This window comes from Sciurus vulgaris, assembly GCF_902686455.1.
Source record: "Sciurus vulgaris genome assembly, chromosome: X".
Classification (NCBI taxonomy): Eukaryota; Metazoa; Chordata; class Mammalia; order Rodentia; family Sciuridae; genus Sciurus; species Sciurus vulgaris.
In genome coordinates this window covers 75,275,463-75,294,302 of record NC_136471.1, presented here as the reverse complement: position 1 = coordinate 75,294,302, position 18,840 = coordinate 75,275,463, and the positions used below count along the sequence as shown (strand labels likewise).

Sequence of the window (18,840 nt, the reverse complement as noted above, 5' to 3'; positions counted from 1 at the left end):
TCCTCACATATACTTTAAGTCACCACCAAATTACTTATAATACCTAATACAATGTAAATGCTACATAAAGAGCTACAAAACTGTGTTGTTTAGGGAACAATGACAAAAAAGTCTGCATATGTTCAATATAGATATAATTTTTTCCTGAACTCTTTTGATCCGCAATTGATTGAATCCATGATGCACAATCCAGGGATATGGAGGACTCACTGTACTTTTTAGACTAGCCATGTCCAATAGAACCTTCTGTGATGATTGAAATATTCTATTATCAGTTGTGTGGTCAAATAGTCACTTAGTCATGTATGGCTACTGAGCACTTAAATTATGTCTAGTGTGACTAAGCTACTAAGTTTTTAATTTTAATGAACTTAAACAAAAATTTAAATAGTCATATGTAGCTAATACCTACTATACTAGATAGTGAAGCACTAACTAATAGGGAGCCTTTATTTTATTTCCTGATTCATATGAAAAACCACTGACTAAATATGTGGAGACAGAAAATCTGAAATTTTAAATGATTTTGTAAACAAAACATGGTAAAAATAGCCAGTGCTATTATAAATATAGGTTACACCAAAGCACTCACGTAGCTATCTTTTTTCTTTCTTTTGTTGCTTTTCTGTATTTCCTAAAATTTGATAGTGGCTATGTACTGTTTTGATAACTTTTAAACATAAGAGCCTGATTTAAAAAAAGAAAGGTAAATATATATATACACATATATACACACACACATATATACATATATTTTATATATATATATTTGTAGCTTTTTCTTAGGCAGAATCAAATACAGTATGCAGAATGCCTGTATTACAGAAGAAACCACTGAAATGAACAAAAAACATTCAGCCTCATTCTTTAAAGAATCCTTCAATAAAATAACAACCAAAAAATTGGTTAAATATAAAAGCAGAGTACTTCCAGGAAAACTTTGTAAACATGTTAAAGACCTTTTCACATTATACAAAATAATCACTGAGTCATATACAGAGATGTTAAAATGCATTACTAGTAGACAAAACACACTAGATTTCAAATAAATGAATATATTAACACAACCTATTCAAAAAGGCCAGTTCACCAACTCAAAGTTTAAAGGAGATTTTTTTCTATTATAAAGACAAGTATATTACCAAGCTTGGTAACCCATGCCTATAATACCAGTTATTCAAGAGGCCTAGGCAAGAGGGCTATAAGTTCAAGGAGAGCCTGAGCAACTTAGTGAGACCTTGTCTCAAAGTAAAAGTTTAAAAAGGTGGAGCAAGGCTGGGATGTAGCTCAGTGGTAGAGTACTTGCCTAACATGAGTGAGGCTCTGGGTTCACTCCCCAGTAACACCAAAAAAAAAAGACAAAAAGAAAAAAAAAAAAACACAAGTGTAACAAACTTTGCCCAGTTATCTAAAATAGCAAGGTAAAGTTTGTCTTCTAGCTTCCCAACCCATTCCCTCTTCCAGAGGTAAGCACTATTACCAATTTGGGGTATATCCTTTGAGTTTTCTTTGCATTTACATGCACATACACATACACAGAGCTATGAGATAAATTGCATTCCACACTTCCAAAATTCATAAGTTGAAATCCTAACAATATATAAATGTATATGTCTTTTGGGGTCTCTCAATAAAAGGATTATGCTATGTTATGGATGTATTCACCAAAAATACCTATGTTAATAATCACCAATGTGATGGGTTAAGAGGTGGGGCCCCCGGGAGGTGATTAGGGCATAAAATTGGAGTTCTTGTGAATGGGATAGTGCCTTCAGAAAAAAGGCCCCACAGAGCTGCCCTGCCTCTTCCACCAGTGAGGACATAGTTAAAAGGCACCATTTATGAACCAAAAAGCAGGCACTCACCAGACACTGAATCTGCTGGCAACTTGATCTGTGAGAAATAAATTTCTGTTTATAAACTACCCAATTTACAGTAGTTTGTTACAAGAACCCAGACAAAGATGATTAGTCTAAGAAATTATTTCTTGGGGCTGAGGATGTAGCTCAGTGGTAGAGCACTTGCATAGCACACTCAAGGCCCTGGGTTCAATAACAAGCACTGCAAAAAGAAAAAAATTATTTCTTATATGCACATCAAATCCCTCTTCCTTCAACTTAAGTCATCATCTTGTATCATAACTTAATGTCCCAGGTAAGATCAGGTATCACTCAACTGTTAGAAAGACAACTTTTAATTAATCATCCTTCCTTTATTTTAAATGTCACCAAATCACCTCCTACCCTTTTGAGTTCCATGCTAAACCATCTACTTAAAGACACTCTTATTTTTTCCTGTTTGATTTTTCATTCTCAGAATATTTTGGTTCTGTTCAGTAATCACTGTAGTGATGCGCACCTTATGTTGTGAAAATTACACATAAACTAGGATCTCTAAAAAGTAGAGTAGGAAGATTATTTGCTAATGTTTTCATTATATTCCCACTTCAGTTAATATGAAGGCTAGAAGTACAGTCTTTTAACTTTTATCTACTTGGTTAACTATCAGGAGTCAATCAGAGATGAAAGCGTGGCAAGAGGGAACTTACTATTACAAGAAATTAATGCTCCCAACCATTGTCCCTGCAGCCACAGCCAACAAGCAACAATAAAATGATATCTATCCAAAACAACTACTAAAGGTATACATAAAGTAAGCATGCTAAGATAAAAGGTGTGTCAAACCTAACTGGAATTATCTCAGACAAACCAAAGAGAAAAAATAGATTGTTTTGCTGATAGTGAAAAACAAATGAAGAACTCTGCATCTGGCATGAAAACATAAGGAGCTCTTGAACCTACTCTCTAGAAAAACTGGTAAAAATTATAAAAGAACAACCATTTGAAGTCCCTAGAAATGGTCCTGAGGACACAGAGCAAATGAAATAACATTTATTGAAGAAAATATATGAAAGCTCAGTAAGAACAGCAAGAGCCTGTGATAATAATGAACCAGAACACACTCCCTGTCTCCCCGTCCCAGTTCAGTGATATGAAAACTCCAATGGAGAAAGGCACGTGACCCCCCCCCCTTCAAGTTCCTAGTCCAAAGGCTATCTTCTAGGAAAGGCAGAACCACAGAATTTCTCATTCTGCCCTCAGGGACCTGCTGCTGAACCTAAGTTCTGGGCTACTGTCCCTTACAGGACACTTGGGAATGTCTATGATCACCCTGGGATGATAGTGGTTTGGGCAGCACTCTCTTTTTCTCTTTCCCAGTTATGCTCCATTAATTGCTGGCAGATAATGCTATTATTATTATCTGCCAGCACCCTTCTTCTACACACCCCCACTGGAACAACATAGGCTCTGCCCTGATGTGATGCTTTTGAGAATAATAAGGCCCCATTTACCCTGGACCTGGATTGTTTAACACCTTGGTTCTATACCAGGAGAGGCAAGCCACTGCTCCCACTTTCACCCCACGTGAGGGTATAACTCAGAAATGCACCATTGTCTCCAAACCCAGCTCCAGATCTGTGGCTGGGAGATTCTGTCTGGTGGAAGAAGGTGGCCCTAAAGCAAGTAGCTCCTAATCTCTTCCCAGAAGAGTTGACTTCATTTGCAATTCAGTGTGAAAAAGTTCAAGCCTTAAGTTTATCTTAAAAGTGGAGGTTGTGGTGAAAAGCAAATGAAAGAAGACTGACAGAATCATTGGACATAGAGATTAAACTGTAGGTAAGATGGTTTGTCCACCAGAAAATCAATGAGGAAGACAACTGTGAGGCAGTAGCCTGGAGTCAGAAAAAAATTTCAAACACTGCCCTCAATAACCATCCCTTAAAGGAAACTGGTTTTGATTAGATTGAGTAACAATTCATGCCCAAGGGCATGTTGAAAATAACAGTACTATCTGCCAGCAATTAATGGAGCATAACTGGGAAAGAGAAAAAGAGAGTGCTGCCCAAACCACTATCATCCCAGGGTGATCACAGACATTCCCAAGGCTTTGCCCCTGAGAAGCAAGGTCAGAGGATTAATAGGAGGGCGGGGAGTGACAAGGCAGAGGTAGCACTAAATAATCCACCTAATCTCTAAACAACAACAAAAAAGCAAAATAAGTCCTAGCAGGGAGGAAACCAGTACCCAGAATTGGTATATTATCTAAAATGTCCAGCTTCAAAAAATAGCTGTGAAATATGCTAAGAATAGTACAGTATGACCTGGGGGAAAAGCAGACAAAACAATCTGTCTACAATTTTGAACAGATGTTATATTTAAAAGTTTTCAAAATCATCATAAATATGCTCAAAGATGAAAGGAAACCATGTTAAAGAAGCAAAGAAAGGTGTGATAACAATGTGGCATTAGATGACATCAATGAACAGATAGTAATTATTTTTAAAAAAAAGCATAAATATGGGAGTTGAAAAGTATAGTAACTGAAGAATTCAATAGATGGGTTCAACAGTAGATATGAACTGGGAAAAGAATGAGTGTATGTAAAGATAGATCAATAGAGATTCAATTTGCATAACAGAGAAAAAAGAGGGAAGAAAAATGAGCAGAGCCTCAGAGAAATATAGGACATTATTAAGCAAACCAACATATGCATGACAAGGGTACCAGGAAGAAAAAAAGTAGAAGAAAAACTATTTGATGAAAAAATGGTTGAAAACCTCCAAAGTTTATTAACAAGAAAAAACACTTAGACATACAGGAAGCTTAAAAAACTTTAAATAGAAAAAATACAAAGAGATCCACAGACACATAATTGTAAAAATACTGAAATCAAAGACACAGAGAAACTCTTGAAAGAAGAAAAAAAAAAGACTCCTTACTAACAAAGGAACCTGAAGATTAATAGCAGATTTCTTAAAGAAATATAGAGGCCAGAAGACAGTGGGTTAACATATTCAAAAATACTCAAAGAAAAAACTGTCAAGCAAGAATACTATATCCAACAAAGATATTATTCAAAAATGAATGTGAGACTTCCCAAGATGGCAGAATAAAGCATCCAGCATTCACCTGCATTTCTATGAAATAGAATTAAAACAAGTGGAGTGTATTGCTCATTGAGCTAGGTGACCATAGGAGAACACTGGAGTTCAACAGTGGAAAGAGTTGCAGAAATCCAGAGACATTGGGTAGAGGAACAGAAAGTGATACAGAATGCCCAAGTACTGATTACATGAAAGCATGGCAGAGAGAGGAGAAGTGCAGTGCAGAGGAGAAACAGGCAAAGTCCTAATGAACACCACTGGCATAGGACTGAAACACTGCAGAAATACAGGCTAACAAACAACAGTCTTAAGATTGGTGAACTAGCTCTGGAGAAGTTCTCTGCACTTCCCAGCATACATTCACAGTACTTTAACTGGGAGTCATCCTGAGAAATGCCCTATTGTCTGAATTTTCTGCTTTGGGAATCATCATGTGAGGCAACAGAGAGGCACATTCCTATGGAATCAGTGATTTGCCAGGCCATCTATCAGAGTCTGGGGGAGTGAGCAGTTATCTACGACAGTGCACAGGAAACAGAACTGGGAAAATCAAAATCATGGGCATTGGAATCATGCAGAACCTGCTGATATCCCTCCTGACACAGATCTTTGAGAATACATATCATCCCTCTGCCCTCAGGATAGGACAGGGCACACTGCAGAACCAGTTTTAGCCCCATCTTAAGTGTACAGCTTTGTTCAGAAGCTTTAGGAGATCTGCATTCTGTACTAGCTTTCTGAAATACCCCAGTATCAACATCTTGGAGTTGATTACCCAACATCCCACTCTTGGAGTGTATAACCCAACTGCTCTGAAGAGATTTTGTTTTGTAGGCTCCACCTTCTGCCATAGCTTGTTTCAGCATGCAAAGAAGCTGAGAGGTATTCCAATTGACTTTAGCCACAAATCAATTCCATAAGTCACCAACCTTCCACCACAAAAGAAAGAAAGGGGAAGATGAACTCCCAGTCTTTGCTCTGTGCAGTGTAAGAATGAAGTAAAGCTCTGATCAGTAAAGGCTGAGTTTTCACTCTTGCCTGCTCATCAAAGCACCTCAGCAAAGAGGAAATTTTTATTAATATATTTTTTCTGTTGTTGGTATTTTGTTTCTCTCACTTTTCTTTTTGGTGATATTTAATTTTCTTCTTCTGTTCTTTCTTTTTTCAGTTTCTCATTTTTTCACTTATCTCCTGCTACATTTTTCCTTTAATTTTAATTTTTTTTTAGCTTTTTATTTTATTCAATATTATTTTCACTCTTTATTTTGGGTTGTTGATTGTGTTGCTATTGTTTTTATTTGATTTTTACCTTATTTCTTTATCTGTTTCTTTTCTTTTTCTCTCTTCTTTCCTTGTGGTGCCGGGGATTGAGCCCAGTATGTCCAGCACATTGGGTGGGTGTGCTCCTGCTGAGCTACAATGCCCAGTCCAGCTGAGAGTAATTAATTACACTTTGCTAAGGCCATGGCCTCGGTTCACTCAAACCCAGAGGATACTTCAAAAAGAATAGGGGAGATGAAAGTAAGGCACGAAGGGATCTGAAATCCTACTTCTCAACATTCATCCACACAGTAACAGCAGAGGAAAATAACACAACTGTTGTGGGCACCAAACCCATGAGGCATCTCAACATCGGTCACTCCCACACCTTATCAGATAGCACACTGCTGACAAACTAGAGGTGAGTAACACAGAAGGGGGTCCCTGCCTCTCCCCATGAAACAACTGCAATATTACCAGTGTCTAAACAAGAGGAGAAAAGTTTCAGACCCCTCACCACAATGGGAACAGCCAATAGCAAAACTGCTTTCAAGTAACATAGCTAATATAAACAGTCTGAGGAAACCTCCCAAACCTGGTAAGAACTTCTATTCCCATTGTAGAAGTAACCACAGAAGGTGCACCCCATGTACTCTGTTGTTTATACCACATCTGACTGAACTATCACAGGGGCCCCACTCCTGCAAGACCTACAGAAAAACAGGGTCACTATGGCTCTGAAACAGTACACATTATGTCAAAACTCACTCACTAATCATAGCCAAAGAAGCCACAAGGAAACTACAGTATGTAGTTCCATTGAAATTCAACTCAACACTATACAACAAATGGGTATTACAGAACACATCATCAAGAGAAGGCTGCTTACTAAGACCCTCACATATAAATGAAAGATACCCATCCCAAAAGATGTGCAAATCTCAACAGACATACAATAAATATGAAAAATAGGCTATATGACACCTCAAAAGTTCATAACTCTAATAATATGAGCCAAAGATATCAAAGGGGATGATATGCCAAGAAATTCAAAAGAATAATCTTTAAAATGCTCAATGAAATCCAAGCAAATACTAATAAACAGCTGAGTGAATAAAGAAAGACAATGAGGAATATGGATGACCATTTTAACAACATTAGAGGTTTCCAAAATGAACCAAATAGAAATTGTGGAAATGAAAAGCTCAATAAGTTAGATGAGAAAAAAGGACTCAGTTGAAAGCCTCAACAAAATAATACATGTATTAGAGCTTGAAAACAACTCTGCCACAACAGTACATTTAAAAAATTAATGGAGACAGGGTCTCACTGAGCTGCTTAGTGCCTCGATTTTGCTGAGGCTGGCTTTGAACTCGGGATCCTCCTGCCTCAGCCGCCTGAGCTGCTGGGATTACAGGTATATACTACCAAGCCTGGCTGAGACTTTTCTTTTTTGATAAGAGTACTTCATAGCCAGCATATCGACGCCTTTTTTGAGAGCAGATTGCTCACTGTCAGGCATCTATCATCCGCCATTTGCCTGCCTCTCGCCTGTCCATCGACTGCCTTACCCCTATCCATCACCCAATGCTCGAGGTTCACCTCCCGATTGTCCGACAGCTGCCAGCAGACTGACCGCAGACCACCAGTGGAGAACCAGCTGCCTGCTGCTGCCTGAAAGTTCACGGTTACAGTACCTGCAGGTTTGATTACACGTGGCTGCCGCCATTTTGAGACAACAGCCAGGCCCAGTAGGACCCCTGGCCGGACTGACTGAGTCCCGTCTCCAGGATCCCTCAGCCCGACCGATCACTCCCTGCCTCTGGGGCCCTCACATCGACTGCTCCCTGCCGCCAGGACCCCCAGACCAACTGACTGTGCCCTATCATCGAGAACCCAGACCAACTGATTGCACCCAGCCTCCTGGATCCCACAACCACACCAAACACGCCAGACCTCCAGGACCACTGCCGGATCAACTGCACCCTGTCTCCAGGACCTCCAGCTGACCACGTCCACCCCTGAGCTGCAGCTCCCCATTTGCCAACACATTTGGAAGACAGAGCAGCCATCTTGGATAATCCTGGAAGCCGTACCTCCGATCTTCGGGTGGGGCAAATCCCAACCTGAGACGCCTGCTGGAGGCTTGAAGCTCATTGTCAGGTACCTCTTATACATCAGGCTACTGAACACTGGGAGGTTTCATTAGTATATGACTATTATACAGTAGATTTTCTTTTTTCTCCTTTTTTAAAAAATTTAAGTTTTATTTCTTTACATTTCTTGCTTTCTTTTCCTTCTGTTTACCTGTTCCCTCAGAGTCACTTTCTCCCTTATTTACATGATGTTATTGTCCCCATAGGGGCTATTTGGTCTAGGATTGCATAGTGTCTGATTTGGGCACTGCTAATATTGATCTCCCCTTAAAGAAAGGGTTTTTGAAACCTATAGGGCCAATATAAGCCTATACGGGGAAATCTGCAATACCCCAGATCTGTAGCGCTAGAGGGGAAGATACATGAACAACATGAAAAAACAAGGGAAGAAAATGATCCAAACAAATCTAGATTCTACAGTAATAGAATCCAATGACAGTATGTTAGAAGAAATGTCAGAAAAGGACTTCAGATTATACATGATTAAGATGATTCGTAAAGCAAAGGATGAGATAAGAGAGCAAATGCAGGCAATGAATGATAATACCAATACGCTGAAAGAGCACCTGCAGGAAGCAAAACATCATTGCAACAAAGAGATAGAGATTCTCAAAAAAAAAAAAAAACGGAAATCCTTGAAATGAAGGAAACAATAAACCAAATAAAAAATTCAATAGAAAGCAACACCAACAGACTAGACCACTTGGAAGACAGAACCTCAGACAATGAAGACAAAATATTGAATCTTGAAAATAAAGTCGCCCAAACAGAGAAGATGGTAAGAAATCATGAACAGAATCGCCAAGAACTATGGGACATCATGAAAAGACCAAATTTAAGAATTATTGGGATTGAGGAAGGCCCAGAGATACAAACCAAAGGAATGAACAACCGATTCAATGAAATAATATCAGAAAATTTCCCAAACCTGAAGAATTAAATGGAAAATCAAATACAAGAGGCTTACAGAACACCAAATGCACAGAATCACAACAGGTCCACACCAAGTTACATTATAATGAAAATGCCTAACATTCAAAATAAAGATAGGATTTTGAAGGCCGCAAGAGAAAAGCATCAGATTACATATAGGGGGAGACCAATACGGATAGCAGCAGACATCTCAACCCAGACTCTAAAAGCTAGAAGGGCCTGGACCAACATATTTCAAGCTCTGAAAGAACATGGTTGCCATGTTCTATATCCTATACCCAGCAAAACTAACCTTCAGATTTGAAGATGAAATAAAATCCTGCCATGATAAACAAAAGTTAAAAGAATTTACAAATAGAAAGCCTGCACTACAGAATGTTCTCAACAAAATATTCCATGAGGAGGAAATGAAAAACAACAATGGAGGTCAGCAAAGGGAGGAACTACCTTAGAGAAAAACCACTCAAAGGAGAAACCAAGCCAACTTAAAAACCAAAAATAAGCCAAATGACTGGGAATACAAATCATTTCTCAATAATAACCCTGAACGTTAATGGCCTAAACTCATCAATCAAAAGACACAGACTGGAAGAATGGATTAAAAAGAAAGACCCAACAATATACTGCCTGCAAGAGACTCACCTCATAGAAAAAGACATCCACAGACTAAAGGTGAAAGGATGGGAAAAAACCTACCACACACATGGACCCAGTAAAAAAGCAGGGATTTCCATCCTTATATCAGATAAAGTGGACTTCAAGCCAAAGTTAGTCAGAAGGGATAAAGAAGGACATTTCACACTGCTTAAGGGAACCATAAATCAGGAAGACATAACCATAGTAAATATTTATGCCCCAAACAATGATGCATCCCTGTACATCAAACAAATCCTTCTCAATTTCAAGAATCACATAGACCACAACACAATAATTCTGGGCGAATTTAACGCATCGCTGTCACCACTAGATAGATCTTCCAAACAAAATCCAACCAAAGAAACCATAGAACTCAATAACACAATCAATAACCTAGACTTAATAGACATATATAGAATATTCCATCCATCAACGAGCGGATACACTTTCTTCTCAGCAGCACATGGAACCTTCTTGAAAATAGACCATATGTTATGCCACAAAGCAGCCCTTAGGAAATGCAAAAAAATAGAGATACTGCCTTGTGTTCTATCAGATCATAATGGACTGAGAGTAGAAATCAATGACAAAGTAAAAAAAGGAAATTACTCCAACACTTGGAGACTAAATAATATGCTATTGAATGAAACATGGATAACAAAAAACATCAGGGAGGAGATTAAAAAATTCTTAGAGGTCAATGAGAATGATGATACAACATATCAAAATCTCTGGGACACTATGAAAGCGGTACTAAGAGGAAAATTCACTGCATGGAGCACATTCCAGAAAAGAATGAAAAGTCAACAATTAAATGACCTAACATTACAGCTCAAAGCCCTAGAAAAAGAAGAACAGAATAACAGCAAAAGTAGTAGAAGACAGGAAATAATTAAAATCAGAGCTGAAATCAATGAAATTGAAACAAAAGAAACTATTCAAAAAATTGACATAACAAAAAGTTGGTTCTTTGAGAAAGTAAACAAAATAGATAAACCCTTAGCCACACTAACAAAGAGAAGGAGAGAGAAGACTCAAATTACTAAAATACATGATGCAAAAGGAAATATCACAACAGACACCACTGAGATACAGAACATAATGAGGAGCTACTTGGAAAATCTGTATTCCAACAAAATAGAAAGTACCGAAGACATCGACAAATTTCTAGAGACATATGCTCCTCCCACACTGAACCAGGAGGACATACACGATTTAAACAGATCAATATCAAGCAATGAAATAGAAGAAGCCATTAAAAATCTACCATCCAAAAAAAGCCCAGGACCAGACGGATTCTCAGCCGAGTTCTACAAGACCTTCAAAGAGGAACTCATTCCAATACTTCTCAACGTATTCCAGGAAATAGAAAAGGAACTCATTCTATGAAGCTAATATCACCCTCATACCCAAACCAGGAAAAGACACATCAAGGAAAGAAAATTTTAGACCAATATCCTTGATGAATATAGATGCTAAGATACTTAACAAAATACTGGCAAACCATATCCAAAAACATATTAAGAAAATTGTACACTACGATCAAGTGGGGTTCATTCCTGGAATGCAAGAATGGGTTAACATCCGTAAATCAATAAACGTAATCCATCATGTCAATAGACTTAAGGATAAGAATCATATGGTTATTTCAATTGATGCAGAAAAAGCATTTGACAATATACAACACCCGTTCATGCTCAAAACACTAGAAAAAATAGGGATAGTAGGAACATACCTGAACATTGTAAAGGCTATTTACGCTAAGCCCATGGCCAACATCATTCTTAATGGAGAAAAACTGAAACCATTCCCTTTAAAAACGGGAACAAGACAGGGATGTCCTCTTTCACCACTTCTATTCAACATTGTCCTCGAAACTCTAGCCAGAGCAATTAGGCAGACTAAAGAAATTAAAGGGATACGAATAGGAAAAGAGGAACTTAAGCTGGCACTATTTGCGGATGACATGATTCTATATTTAGAGGATCCAAAAACCTCCTCCAAAAATCTTCTAGACCTCATCAGTGAATTCAGCAAAATAGCAGGCTATAATATCAACACGCATAAATCTACAGCATTTTTATACGCAAGCGATGAAACAGCTAAAAGGGAAATTAGGAGAACAACTCCATTTGCAATAGCCTCAAAAAACATAAAATACTTGGGTATCAATCTAACCAAAGAGGTAAAAGATCTCTACAATGAAAACTACAAAACACTGAAGAAAGAAATTAAGGAAGACCTTAGAAGATGGAAAGATCTCCCGTGTTCTTGGATAGGCAGAATTAATATTGTCAAATGGCCATACTACCAAAAGTGCTATACAGATTCAATGCAATTCCAATTAAAATCCCAATGGTGTACCTTACAGAAATAGAGCAAGCAATCATGAAATTCATCTGGAAGAATAAGAAACCCAGAATAACTAAAGCAATCCTTAGCAGGAAGAATGAAACAGGGGATATCGCAATACCTGAACTTCAACTATACTACAAAGCAATAGTAACAAAAACAGCATGGTATTGGCACCAAAATAGACAGGTAGATCAATGGTACAGAATAGTGGACACGGACACAAACCCAAATAAATACAGTTTTCTAATACTAGACAAAGGTGCCAAAAATATGCAATGGAGAAAAGATAGCCTCTTCAACAACTGGTGCTGGGAAAACTGGAAATCCATATGCAACAGAATGAAACTAAACCCCTATCTCTCACCCTGCACAAAACTCAACTCACAATGGATCAAGGACCTTGAAATCAGACCAGAGACCCTGCATCTTATAGAAGAAAAAGTAGGTCCAAATCTTCAACTTGTTGGCTTAGGATCAGACTTCCTTAACAGGACTCCCATAGCACAAGAAATAAAAGCAAGAATCAATAACTGGGATAGATTCAAACTAAATAGCTTTCTCTCAGCAAAGGAAACTATCAGCAATGCGAAGAGAGAGCCTACAGAGTGGGAGAATATCTTTGCCTCTCATACTTCGGATAGAGCACTCATTTCCAGAATATATAAAGAACTCAAAAAACTCTACACTAAGAATACAAATAACCCAATCAACAAATGGGCTAAGGAAATGAACAGACACTTCACAGAAGAAGATGTACAAGCAATCAACAGATATATGAAAAAATGTTCAACATCTTTAGTAATAAGAGAAATGCAAATCAAAACTACACTGAGATTCCATCTCACCCCAATTAGAATGGCGATTATCAAGAACACAAGCAACAACAGGTGTTGGAGAGGATGTGGGGAAAAGGTACACTCATACATTGCTGGTGGGGTTGCAAATTAGTGCAGCCATTCTGGAAAGCAGTGTGGAGATTCCTTAGAAAACTTGGAATGGACCTACCATTTGATCCAGCTATCCCACTCCTTGGCCTATACCCAAAGGACTTAAAATCAGCACACTACAGAGATACAGCCACATCAATGTTCATAGAGGCTCAATTCACAATAGCCAGACTATGGAACCAACCTAGATGCCCTTCAATTGATGAATGGATAAAGAAAGTATGATATATATATATATATATATATATATATATATATATATATATATACACACACACACAATGGAATATTACTCAGCTATAGAGAATAATAAAATTATGGCATTTGCAGGCAAATGGATGAAATTGGAGAATATCATGTTAAGTGAGATAAGCCAATCTCAAAAATTCAAAAGAGGAATGATCTCACTGACAAGCGGATGATGACACTTAATGGGGGATGGGAGTGGGACAAGAATGGAGGAAGGAGGGACTGTACAGAGGGAAAAGAGAGGTGGGAGGGGTGGGGGAAAGGAAAAAATAATTGAATGAATCAAACATCATTACTCTATGTAAATTTATGAATATGCAAATGGTATGCTGTTACTCCATGTACAAACAGAAACAACATGTATCCCATTTGTTTACAATAAAAATAAATTTAAAAAAATTAATGATAAAGAGAACATACAAGATCTCCTGGACACCACTGAAAGATCAAATGAGCCAGGCACGGCAGCATATGCCTGTAATCCCAGCAATTTGGGAGGCTGAGGTCAGAGGATCACAAATTCAAAACCAGTCTCAGCAACTTAGCAAGACCCTATTTCAAAATTAAAAAAGGGCTGGGGTTGTGGCTCAGTGATTAAGTGCCCCTGAGTTAAATCCCAATATAAAAAAAACCTTTACAATTCAAAAAAGAAAAAAACAACCTTGAGCTGTGGGTGTATCAGTCACGAAGCATGTGCTTAGCATGGACCATGCCAAGTTCAATCCCCACCACTAAACATCAACAGTAAAGCAAAAACAATAACCTAATTAAAAAACATGCAAAGGATATGAATAAGCATTTTTCCAAGAAGGTAGGTAAATGGTCAATAAGCAAATGGAAAGATACTCAATATCTTTAGTCATAAAGGAAATACAAATCAAAACCAAGATGAGATACTACCTCACGTGCACTAGAATAGCTATAAGCAAAATCAGATAACAAGTTTTAGTGAGAAAATGGAAAAATCTGGAACTTTCATACGCATCTTGTGCTAATATAAAGTGTGCAACCACTTTGATAAACCAGTCTGGCAGTCCCTTCGACAATTCAACAGAGTTACTAAATTATTTGGCAATTCTTCTTCTTTGGAAGTATGGAATGTAAATACCCCAAAGAAATAAAAACTTTTGTTCATACAAAAACTAATACATTTATGTTTATGACAGCATTATTCATAATAGCCAAAAGGTGAAAACAATCCAGATGTCTATCAACTGACAAATGTATAAAGAAAATCTTGTATATCTATACCATGGACCATTATTTGTCCATGAGAAGGAATGAAGTAGTTATACAGGCCATAATATGAATAAACATAGAAAACATAATGCTAAGTAAAAGAAGTCAATCAAAAAAGAGAAATTATATAATTCCATTCATATGAAATATCCAGAGTATATAAAATGAACATAGATTAGTTGTTGCTTAGGGGTGGGGATAGAAGGAGGGATTATTAAAAGGTCACAGCCAAAGGGTATTAGGTTTCTTTCTGAGGTAATAAAAATGTAAAAATTGTGGCAATGGTGATATGTAACACTGAATATACTAAAATGCATTGAATTGCACATTTAAATGAGTGAATTATATGGTATATGAAATATACCTCAATAAAGATGTTACAAAAATAAATGAAGAAAGTGTACGACCAGTGTTGGGATCAACACAGTCAAGAACTCTTTAAATGCAGCTAAAAGATGCTGAGGAGAAACTACATGATACCTCAGTTTCTACCATTTACATACAAATGAAATAAACCCAAAATTCTATTGTTCAAAATTCACAAACATTTTTTATATTAAATGATGTAGAAGAGTAGCAGCTGTATAATAAATCATACAATTTAAATCTTATATGAATATTCCCAATTTATGAATTTTTTTATGTTTAAGATGTTTCCCTCTAATAAAAGTGCTCTGGTAATTATTAAATAAGTATCTTTACTAGTCAACAAACTTTTATTGTGTCCTTAGTGACTGCCAAGTCCTATGTACCCTTAAATAAGTGCCTGACACACAGAAGGCAATAAATGAAAGGCCTTGAAGGCTGTCATTTATCCATATCGGGACTTGGTTTCCTTGTTTGCAAAATTAGAAGGGCTGGATATACACTCTAAAGTAGCACTGTCTAACAGAACTTTCTGTGATGCAAAAATCAACTCTAAGTGGATTAAAGACCTGGGAATTAGACTAGAAACCCTGCACATACTAGAAGAAAATACAGGCCCAACACTTCAACATATTGGCTCAGGAACTGACTTCCTTAACAAGATTCCGAAAGTGCAAGAAGTAAAATTAAAAATCAATAAATGGGATGGCATCAAACTAAAAATCTTCTTCACAGCAAAGCAAACCATCAAGAGCCTGAAGAGAGAGCCTACAGAATGGGAGAAAATCTCTGCCACCTGCATCTCAGACCATTAATATCCAGGATATACAAAGAACTCAAAAAACACCAAAAAAGAAAAAAAAAATCAATAAATGGGCAAAGGAACTGAACAGACACTTCTCAGAAGAAAAATGGTCAACAAATATATGAAAACATGTTCGACATCTCCAGTAATTACAGAAACACAAATTAAAACTATACTAAGATTTCATCTCACTCCAATCAGAATGACAATTATCAAGAATACAAGACAAAAAAATAAATGTTGGCAAGGATGTGGGGAAAAGGGTATGCACATACATGGTTGGTGGGACTGCAAATTGGTGCAACCATTCTGGAAAGCAGTATGGAGATTCCTCAAAAAACTAGGAATGGAACCACCCTTTGACCTGGTTATCACACTCCTTGGTATATTTCCAAAGGTTTTAAAATCAGCATACTACAGTGATGCAGCCACATCAGTGTTTACAGCAGCACAATTTCACAATAGCTAAGCTATGGAGTCAACCTTGCCCTTCAACAAGTGAATGGATAAAGAAATTCTGGTATATATACACAATGGAGTATTACTCAGTCATAAAGAATGACTTTATAACATTTGCCAGCAAATGGATGGATCTGCAGACAATCATGCTAAGTAAACAAGCCAGTTACAAATATGTCACTGATATGTAGAAGCTAAACCACAATAAGGGAGAGGGAGAGAAGTTCAGTAGATTAGACAAAGGGGAATGAAGGGAAGGGAGGGGGCATAGGAATAGGAAAGACAGTAGAATGAATCTAATTTAAATTTCCTATGTACATATTTAAAAATACCTAAGTGAATCCCACCATCATGTACACCCATAAGAATGGGGTCCTAATTAGAATAAGAGATATTCCATGCTTGTACAATTACACCGTAATGGATTCTAGCCATATATATCTTAAAGAACCAATTTAAAAAACCAAAAAACAATTTTTTTTAAAAAATGAACATTCTGTGATGACGGAAGAAATGGTCATTACCTGTGCCATCAGATAGAACAGCCACTTGTCACATGTGGCACTGAGTCTTTGAAATTTGGCTAATGCAACTGAGGAATTAAAATTTTAATTTAACTTTAATTTTGATAGCCATATCAAGCTGGTGGTTACCTTACTACAGAGCACAGATGTGGAAAAAGCACTAGTTTCTTTTCTATTGAATATCATCAAAAAGTGCTGATCCCACTGACATGATTTCATAACACTACACTAAAGCTCTTTCAGATCTGAAATATTATGCAATATACTAATGGAAAATGTTTGGGATGATGGATATACCAATTATCATGATCAGTATTATGTACATGTTTTGCAATTTTACACTATTCCCTATAAGTATATACAATTATGTGACAACTAAAAATTATTTTTAATTTTAGAAGTTGGGAACATTAAATATTCATTGACAATCAAAATTTAAGATGTTTCTCAAAGCTGACAACACTTTAAAGTGATATTGATGAACAAGTGGTGAAAATTAAAACTTTTTGTCAATAAATGGGAAATAAAAAGACATACTGAAGTACAGATAACATTTTTAAAAACTGTTCTTCAGAGATAATAATGCATACAAGTGTTAAAAAGCCCTATAAGCACTTTTTACCTCACAAATTAAGGAAAAGCAGTCTTATGGACTCCAAAACACTTCTGAATATTCAAAGGACAATCGTGTTTATATATGAATTTAGGGCGGTCTACGTTTTGGAAAGATAATTATAACTTTCACCTATCAGGGAGCACGCCTGTAAGCAAGGGAATTAACTGGTGCCAATTCAATTTGCCACTTGTTTATAGGTGGCTTGCTGTCATCTTACAGTGCCCTCCAAAATGCTATTTCCGTCTAAGTAAAATTCAAACTATTGGCAATTTTGCACCAAATTCCATTACTAACTTCAGGGAAAAAAGTACAATCTTCTACTCATTTAGAAATGCAAGCAGGCTGGGAATGATGCCTATTCCATCTCTTACCATTAAAAAAAAAAAAAAAAAAAAAAAAAAAAAAAAAAAAAACCCACTGCGAATTCTGTGAGAGAGACTCTAGCACTCCAGGTGCCCTCAGCCCGGAACCTCCAGCTTGGTCCCTCTTTACTATCCCCAAAGGGTTTTTTCCCACCCCTTTTTCAAATTTCTCAGCTTAATTCCCTTCACTTACTGCTGCTTCAAGTGAGCCCTGACAATCTTTCTTCTAGGTATTCTTTCTGACCTGAGGTCATGAGAGCAACCTTTTCCCTATTAGGTCCCCTTGTCCTTCACCTTACTATTCCATGTGAACGGCATCTCACCTGATAGAGTCGAGCGTTTCCTGAGGCGCCGCGCTGATGTGACAGCCACCGCGGATCTGAGCGGCGAACTGAGCCTAGAGACCGGATCAGAATCGCCGAATACCGGCGCTTTTCGAAAGCAGCCGCCGCGGCTGCCCAACGCCAAGAATGTATCGCGAGCAGCGCCATCTTGAGCGAGGAAAGAGGAACCGGGAGAAGAGGATTATGGGACACTGGCGGACTGAGCGCGGCTGTCTTAATCTTCTCTCCCCTCCCCCTCGTTTTGGCCCGACACCGGAAATAGCTTCTCTGTGAAGATTCGGAAGCTTCGATTTAGCCTCTTTTTGCTCCTGCGCTGGACTTTTTCTTTTCTTACGTTTGCTAGATAAAATATAGTATGCTCAGTTAAGTTTGGATTTCAGAAAGTAATAAATCACTTCTTGGTATAAATAAATGTTGCCCAAATATTACCTTTGGTAAATCCAGCAAACCTATCTAGTCCATTCCACTCTTAACTGCCTCCAACTCAATGCCACACTCGTTTCTCTCCACTTCCTCTATGCATATTCTTTTTTGCACTTTCCCAGTGCACTAACGCTTTAGGGTAGATTAAACTAAAGACATTAATTTCCCCTGGGAGGAAGCTTCATCTGTGAGATTCACTGCCTCTCTTGTAAATGCTTCTA

At 37.5% G+C, this 18,840-nt stretch overlaps 1 protein-coding gene across 1 annotated transcript in view; it reads right to left on the bottom strand.

Moving 5' to 3' along the window:
• The window catches only part of ABCB7 (ATP binding cassette subfamily B member 7), a 113,967-nt gene extending 95,600 nt beyond the window's left edge, over positions 1 to 18,367 (bottom strand). The window contains exon 1 of the mRNA XM_079123023.1: positions 18,176 to 18,367. Within this exon, the coding sequence (XP_078979149.1) occupies positions 18,176 to 18,343 (168 nt within the window). The 5' untranslated portion in view covers positions 18,344 to 18,367. The remainder of the gene's footprint in view (positions 1 to 18,175) is intronic.
• Between the last annotated feature and the right edge of the window lie 473 nt (positions 18,368 to 18,840).